The 8770-nt window shown below is 47.0% G+C and overlaps 1 protein-coding gene across 1 annotated transcript; it reads left to right on the top strand.

Moving 5' to 3' along the window:
* The first annotated feature begins 5326 nt into the window (after nt 1–5326).
* PRLHR (prolactin releasing hormone receptor) lies at nt 5327–7061 on the top strand. Its single transcript, XM_086378706.1, has one exon. It carries the CDS (start codon nt 5712–5714, stop codon nt 6822–6824), a length of 1113 nt encoding a protein of 370 aa, XP_086234832.1. The 5' UTR covers nt 5327–5711; the 3' UTR covers nt 6825–7061.
* Nucleotides 7062–8770: the final 1709 nt, after the last annotated feature.

Below are 8770 nucleotides of genomic sequence, written 5' to 3'. Positions count from 1 at the left end.
GTGGGGACCCACAGTGAAGCTAGATTAAAATGAGACAGACATAAGATGTATGCCCCATGCATCACTTTAGAGATGACTCTGGGGTAGAGGACACAAGACCATTTGGGACTCCTTTTGATTTTTGGTGGGGTGAGAAGAAAAGGCTAACAAAAGAAAGATTTCTGGCCAGAAAAGTAGCATGTAAGCCTCCACTCTGTGCTTATGCAAAGCTAGACTGAAGAGTTAAAAAACAAGTAGTATGTGTGTGACAGAGCTAGAAGGAATAATTATTATGTCTGGAGTCGGGGATGAAAAAAAAAAACACAACATTTTCCCAAAGCACACGGGGTTTTCTTGGCCTTTGTATGTGATGCTGCGTTAGTTCTCACACTGCCTGTAACAGGCTCTTCTCACCTGTCAGTGGTCAGCCTGCCACGCTGAGTCAGCTCAGTCTGAGGAGCCCCGGGGTGCCTGGCTCTTGGAACACACACAGGACAGGCTCAGAAGACAAAACTCAAGTCTGGGGGAGCATCTCTTACGTTATTGCCTGGACTTAAGTTTCAAACACTGCTCTCTCCTCCCTGGTAATGAAAAAAATGATCTCTAGTGGCTTCTGCTAAAAAAAATTAAAACATGATCTCAAATATTTTCTTCTAAGTTTGGGCTAATTGCCATATATCAGCATGAACTCAGCTGCCATGAAATCTCCGGTGTCCTTAAGCAGGCTTCCCAGACTCTTTGCCTTTGTTGTCTCTGCCTCTGTCTTCTGTTCTCTACCTCCTATTGCCTATTGTCATCAAAAAGCATAATACCATCCTCTAAGTTCATACAGCCCAAAGTTGTGTCTCCTACATGGGATATAAGTAAGGGATATTTCAGGTGAGGCATAAAGATCTGTTTAACTCAAACATGATAGAGGTAGCATTGTAACTAAATTTGTTAGCGCTCCTTTAATAAACCACTGTGGGGGAGGGGTTCACTATTTTTATTTATTTTTTATTTATTTATTTTTTTTTCTTCTTTTCTTTTTTATTTATTTCTTTTTTTTTTTTCTCTTTATTAGGTTGGCACTAGTTCTTCTTCTTTTTTTTTTTAAATTTAATATATTCCTTACAAATTTAAGAACCCATCCTGAACCCTCCTCCCTCCTCCCTCCCCATACCATCCCTCTGGGTCGTCCCAGTGCACCAGCCCCAAGCATCCAGCATCGTGCATTGAACCTGGACTGGCATCTCGTTTCATACATGACATTTCACATGTTTCAATGCCATTCTCCCAAATCTTCCCACCCTCTCCCTCTCCCACAGAGTCCATAAGCCTGTTCTATACATCACTGTCTCTTTTGCTGTCTCGTATACAGGGTTATCGTTACCATCTTTCTAAATTCCATATATATGCGTTAGTATACTGTATTGGTGTTTTTCCTTCTGGCTTACTTCACTCTGTATAATAGGCTCCAGTTTCATCCACCTCATTAGAACTGACTCAAATGTATTCTTTTTAATGGCTGAGTAATACTCCATTGTGTATATGTACCATAGCTTTCTTATCCATTCATCTGCTGATGGACATCTAGGTTGCTTCCATGTCCTGGCTATTATAAACAGTGCTGCGATGAACATTGGGGTACACGTGTCTCTTTCCCTTCTGGTTTCCTCAGTGTGTATGCCCAGCAGTGGGATTGCTGGATCATAAGGCAGTTCTATTTCCAGTTTTTTAAGGAATCTCCACACTGTTCTCCATAGTGGCTGTACTAGTTTGCATTCCCACCAACAGTGTAAGAGGGTTCCCTTTTCTCCACACCCTCTCCAGCATTTATTATTTGTAGACTTTTGGATCGCAGCCATTCTGACTGGTGTGAAATGGTACCTCATAGTGGTTTTGATTTGCATTTCTCTGATAATGAGTGATGTTGAGCATCTTTTCATGTGTTTGTTAGCCATCTGTATGTCTTCTTTGGAGAAATGTCTATTTAGATCTTTGGCCCATTTTTTGATTGGGTCATTTATTTTTCTGGAGTTGAGCTGTAGGAGTTGCTTGTATATTTTTGAGATTAGTTGTTTGTCGGTTGCTTCATTTGCTATTATTTTCTCCCATTCTGAAGGCTGTCTTTTCACCTTGCTAATAGTTTCCTTTGATGTGCAGAAGCTTTTAAGTTTAATTAGGTCCCATTTGTTTATTTTTGCTTTTATTTCCAATATTCTGGGAGGTGGGTCATAGAGGATCCTGCTGTGATGTATGTCAGAGAGTGTTTTGCCTATGTTCTCCTCTAGGAGTTTTATAGTTTCTGGTCTTATGTTGAGATCTTTAATCCATTTTGAGTTAAACCACTGTGGGGGAGGGGTTCACTATTTTTATTAAATCCCATCAGAACTCACTTATATTTTCTGTTTGCGCAGATATGTCTGTCTTGGATTCAGAGGCAGGAAAATACAGTAGTGGAGGGTTTGGCTCCAGAACCTGGCAAGTTGAAGTTGAGATTCCAGCCCCACTGCTTTTCAATTGTACCATCATGGTTAGTTGCTTAGCCTTGAAGTACCAGTTACCTCATTTGTAAAATGAGCATAATAGTAATTTTGAGGGGAATTTCCTGGCTGTCCAGTGGTTAGGACTCTGCACTTTCCCTGTGGAGGGCATGGGTTTGATCCCTGGTTGGGGAATTAAGATTCCACAAGCTCTGTGGTGCAGCCCAAAGAAACCCAATAGTTTTGAGGGGGTCAAATGAGATAAGGCATGTGAAGTACTTAGCACAGTGCATGGCATGTAAAATGCCCTCAAGAAATGGTGGCTATTTTTAGCCATTCAATCAAAAAGGATATTTATTTGGTATCTGCTGTGTTCAGACATATCGTAGGTACCAAAATGCTTCAAGACATTGGCCCCTGCCTGTAAAGAGTTTACATCAGGGGTCATGGAGGCAGGGGAGGAAACACTTCCACAATTTCAAAGGTAGAATGTAATAAAGGACAGAAAGATCATGAAAGGGAGAAGACCTTGAAGACAAGGTAACCTTTGAATTGGGCATTGTAGCATGTGAAGAATGTGAGTTGTGTGGGGATGAAGCAATTGGTATTCTACAGAAAGGGAATAAACCCCAAGAGAGATGATGAACAGGAATGGTGAGGTCGTGTCTGTGTCCAGCAGGCTAGCGTGGTCTGAATATAGGGAGTGAGACAGGTGGGAAGCAGACCAAAAAAAAAAAAAAAAAGAGGGAAGATCAGAATAAAAGGGCATGCTGATTGGAAATGCCATGCTAAAGCTCTAGTCTTTGTTTGATGGGCCATTAAAGGCTTTTGGGGAATAGGAGGCCTCCCAGGTGGCACAGTGGTAAAGAACCCATCTGCCAATGCAGGAGACTCTAGGAGACATGGGTTTGATCCCTGGGTGGGGAGGATCCCCTAGAGAGGGAAATGGCAACCCACCCCAGTATTCTTGCCTGGAGAATCCCATGGATAGAGGAGCCTGATGGGCTACAGTCCATAGGGTCGCAAAGAGTTGGACATGACTGAAGCGACTTAGAATGTCCAAAAAAAAAAAAAAATGCACCTCAAATCGTTTTTCAACTCTGTTACCACAATTTCCTCTGCTAAAGATATTTTGAAGCAAAAAAGTGCCTTGCCTTTTGGGTACATAAAACCCTGTTGATGAACATGATGAGAAAGATCGAAAGGCATGTTGCAGTTCATGAGGTTGCCAAGAGTTGGACACGACTTAGTGACTGAATAAAAAGGGGTTAGTCAGGCACAGATTGTATTTTATTTTGAAGTTTGCTTTTTTTTTTACTATCATACTTTCTCTTTAGCTATAACTAGATAAAGTGATTATAACTCAGAGCATGTGGGTTTAGAATAAATTCAGGTGCATAAAATTGGATTGCCTTTGTTCCCATGTTGACTTTTCTCCCTGTATGAGTGATCACTTGAATTTGGAGAGTGAAATAATTTTACTTCTTTCCAGCCTCATGGGAATATCTGCAGTCAGAAGACAGAGTACAGGGCTTGTGAAAGAGGGAATAATAAAGTTCCATCCTCTGGGGAAAGGAAAGAAAAGGTGAAGGGAGGAGATGTCTTCAAAGGAGGGAGGCTACAAAGCCTCCTTCCTGCTTCCCCCAACTTGGTCCAGATTAATTTGTATTTCAGTGAGGATGTAATACTGCTAAAGATTTTATGTAACTTTTAAGCCTCCTAGATGTTTGTTACTTTTGTTATCCTCATGGAAACCGTGCAATTACTAAAATGTGGTGACGAGGCCTTAGGTGTTTATTTAAGGATGGAGAGGGTGGGGTCCCAGAACTTATATTCCATACTGGTATTGTCAGGGAGATGAAGAATAGAGCCTGGTAGTCAAGAAAGAGTGAAGAGTAGGGGAGGAGGTGGTAGTGGAGTAGTGAGGGGCAGGTATTGAAGTGTGCCTGCTGCACAAAGGCTGCGTTTTCTGACCTAAGGAGATAAAACCCAGTGCTGTCAATGGCACTGTGAGCAGTGACCTATAGCAGGAGCCAAGTCACTCCGGGCCATCGGCCTCCACTCCACCCTACTGCTCTTGGAGTCTGCAGCCCGGCCCAGGATGTAGGCAGCGAGGCAGCTCTTTGAACTAGGCTAGGGACCAGGTCCCTCCTCCAAATGCGACGGACACAGAAGAGGGGCTGAACTCCCTGTTTATGCGCTCCCAGGCACGCCCGAGCCGCGCAGCCACGGCCGCGGGAGCTGTCCGCGGTGCTGAACAATTTTCTTGGGCTTGATCGGACCCGTGACTCGGCATCGCGTCGCCAGCTTAGGCAAAGGGCTCAGTGCGTCCCGGGGACCGCGAGCCCCCTAAGGTCTGCGGCTAGTTCCAAGCGCTGCAATTTAAATCCCTGACAGAACTACCTATGCGACTCTCTTAACCCGAGCCAAGACTCAAGGCAGGATCCGGCTTTTAAGGACGAGTCCCTCATCTCTCCCCTACATCCCGTAGATATCTCAATCCCCCACCCCATTTCCTGCCCTGCGACTTCCTTACGGAAACGGCACCAGGTCGTCCCGAGAGCCAGACAGTTCACGCCTCTCATCTCCCTAGTTTACTGCACTCCCCTCCAGAGCGGGACTCTCCCAGGACGCAGCAAGCTCCCACAATATAGATTCTTCCCTGACCCTCCGGCCCAGGTTTCTGGCCCCTTCTTCCTTTTCTGTTTCTACTATCCTTCTCCTATTTCTCAAAGCACCGAGTTGGGAGGTGCGAGCTCCGCCCCTATTTTCCCTACAAGGGCACGCTGTTGTGGGGGCGGGGCGAAGGGGAGGTGCTTCCAGCCCCTCTCAAAAGCCGCGAGTCCACTGGGAACTCGAATCTTTTCAGCTCCGCGGAGTAGCCTGCACCACCGTCTGGGTGGAGGACCTCCAGGGACAGCCAGGATTCTACCTCTCTTTCTCCGGAGAGCTTTCCCATCCGTCAAGCCCCAGTCACCAGGTAGGACTGCGCTTGGGTCTGGCTTGTGGGGACTGTAGGGGCTCCAAATAGAGTGGAAGGCATTTAAATAACCTATGCACATCTAACCACCCCTAGATTTCATTTTACAGAGGTGGGGGTGACAGCACTTTAAATTTTGTTGATTATTTATTGTGGCCTGTCATTCTAAAGGGAATATTTGAGTAATTAAGGTGTGTGTGTGTGTTGAGGGGGGAGACGGTTGGCGTAGGAGGGGACTGAAAGAGAATGGGAGGTGACAGACTCTGATTATCTTTGGACAGGTGGCTATGGCCTCATTGCCCACTCAGGGTCCAGCGGCCCCTGACTTATTTTCTGGGCTGCTGCCTGCGGCTTCAAGTCCGGTCAACCAGAGCTCAGAGGCGGTGGTGGGCAATGGGTCGGCGGCTGGTCCAGGCTCCCAGGCCATCACGCCGTTCCAGAGCCTGCAGCTGGTGCATCAGCTGAAGGGGCTGATTGTGCTGCTCTACAGCATCGTGGTGGTCGTGGGGCTTGTGGGCAACTGCCTGCTGGTGCTGGTGATCGCACGGGTGCGTCGGCTGCACAACGTGACCAACTTTCTCATCGGTAACCTGGCCCTGTCCGACGTGCTCATGTGCGCCGCCTGCGTCCCTCTCACGCTGGCCTACGCATTCGAGCCACGCGGCTGGGTGTTCGGCGGCGGCCTGTGTCACCTGGTCTTCTTCTTGCAGCCGGTCACCGTCTACGTGTCGGTGTTCACGCTCACCACCATCGCGGTGGACCGCTACGTCGTGCTGGTGCACCCGCTGCGCCGGCGCATCTCGTTGCTCTTCAGCGCCTACGCGGTGCTGGCCATCTGGGCGCTGTCCGCGGTGCTAGCACTGCCGGCCGCCTTGCACACCTACCACGTGGAACTCAAGCCGCACCGCGTGCGCCTCTGCGAGGAGTTCTGGGGGTCCCAGGAGCGCCAGCGCCAGCTCTACGCTTGGGGGCTGCTGCTCGTCACCTACCTGCTCCCCCTGCTGGTCATCCTCCTGTCTTACGTCCGGGTGTCGGTGAATCTCCGGAACCGCGTGGTTCCGGGCTGCGTGACCCAGAGCCAGGCCGACTGGGACCGCGCGCGACGCCGCCGCACCTTCTGCCTGCTGGTGGTGGTTGTGGTGGTGTTCGCCGTCTGCTGGCTGCCGCTGCACGTCTTCAACCTGCTGCGGGACCTCGACCCGCACGCCATAGACCCCTACGCCTTCGGCTTAGTGCAGCTGCTCTGCCACTGGCTGGCCATGAGCTCCGCCTGCTACAACCCCTTCATCTACGCCTGGTTGCACGACAGCTTCCGCGAGGAGCTCCGCAAACTGTTGCTGGCCTGGCCCCGCAAGATTGCTCCGCACGGCCAGAGCATGACAGTCAGCGTGGTGATCTGATGCCACTGTGCCAGGCCTTGGGGAACTCCAGTCCAGTGGTCTCCGGAGGGTGCCCACCCGGAGGCCGGACTGGAGAGATTATTCCAGAGCTAGGCTAATACTAAACTAATGTGGCTCCAAACTGCCAGCCCACCCCTCTCGTCCCTCTGTCTTACCTTGTATTTGTGTCACTGTAAAATGTTACGTAGGCTTTGATAAAACTCATGCTTTGCTTGGAGGAGGCCAGGGAGAACAAAAGAGGTTTTACTGTTTTCTCCTTTTACCACTGAAGGCCAAACAAAGCTCTTTCCCCTGGTTCAGATAATATTTCAGAAACGTGACTGTTTTCCTTGCTTTCCTTTCTGCTTGTTCCATAGGGAGTGAAGGAGCAATAAGCATGGGGTTTAAAATGGCTGGTTGGGGTTGGTAAAGCTTTTCAGGTTGCTTTTTAAAAAGGACTCACCTGAGATATAATACAGAATAGTGCTTAGTCCATTCAAACCCATTACCTTCTAGGATTCCAGGGAAACATGTATTACAAATCTGTAACTAGAATTTCAGCATTTCCTGAACAAGAGCTTTATATGCCAAAGGGATTTTCACTTTAAATCCACTTGCATTTATAGCACAAAATACTTACAAATCACCTTCAAGAGGTTTTGCTATTGTTTTCTCTCTTCCTTATCCCCCAATTGCTGTTTGAAAATGATGAGATAAATTAGTTGATGAAGAGATAGATAACACAGGAGTAAAGTGGAAAAGGTTCACACAAGGGGAAATACAACTGCACAGGACAGACTATCTGTGTGTATGTTTGTGTATATACACAACTAGTGTTTGCCACAAGGCACACACTCAAATATTTGGTTTTCTGAATGCTCAATGTAAACTGTGAGCTGTAACACACTCTTGTATTCTCTAATTGATCTTGCAACAAATCAACAGCTGTGAACTGACTGCTCAGCACCTGCTCTGTGGTGACACACTTGGAGCGTGATCAACTCAGAATACAAGGACTAGGAGAAGCTTGCTGAAAGCCAGGACAGAAAAATAACCTGCTGCCCACAGGATGTACAGATCAAACATGTGATTCCTTCCAGGGTTAAGGGAATAGGGGAAGACTGTTGGGCCATGATACCAGGCTGCTAATTCTTACCCTAACATCCCAAGAGTTCTTTAAATGAGGACAAGTGCCCTGGGACAAGAGTTTCCACATTGATGTTGGAAAAGTGATCATGGCAGTGAAGGCAGGAGTCTTGGGAAATGATTCATGATATGCAGCTGTCAGATTAACCCTTGCAGCATATGGGGCATAGACTGGTGTCTGCAGCCATTCAGTTACCAACCGGAAGATGCCAGTACTACCCCAGCTCACTAAACAGCAGAATCAGTGTTTTCCCACCTCTCCCCTTCTCTTAGTCTCAGTGAACTCATTCACTCAGTAAAGTGTGCCCTTAAAGGAAGGGAAAGAGGAGGTGATTTGGGGATGACAAGGATTAAATCCTATTGCTCTGATGTCAGTAGCCACAATGGAGAGTGGTTCCATTCACAGTTGGGTTAGTTAGCAATATGAATCTTTTTAAATCAAATTAACTTTTATTTTAAATTAATTTTTATTGGCATATGTTGCTTTACAAGTAATGTGCATCTTTAGTATCTATCTATCTATCTATCTATATATATATCTAGACTTTTCACAGCATGGGGAATGGCAGGAAAAAGCTGGAGAAAGAAAAAGGCAGGTGAACTTGGGACATACCAGTTACCTTTGATAATGGCACTCAAACTAACTTTCAGCTCCATCTTTGGATGTGGAGAACAAAGAGCCTGTGCTCTAGCAATGTGACCCACCCACAGCATTAGGTCACCCCTCCCCCACCCCAAATGACCTCCTCTCCCAGGATCCCAGGGACTGATTCCTGTGTTTCCAGCAGCTCTACTGTTTGGAAGACTCAAGATAAGACATT

The sequence above is a fragment of the Bos grunniens genome, chromosome 26 (assembly GCF_055505025.1).
Source record: "Bos grunniens cultivar Pamir isolate PY7600 chromosome 26, Bosgru_T2T1.0, whole genome shotgun sequence".
Lineage (NCBI taxonomy): Eukaryota > Metazoa > Chordata > Mammalia > Artiodactyla > Bovidae > Bos > Bos grunniens.
This window is presented reverse-complemented; position numbering and strand designations above follow the sequence as displayed.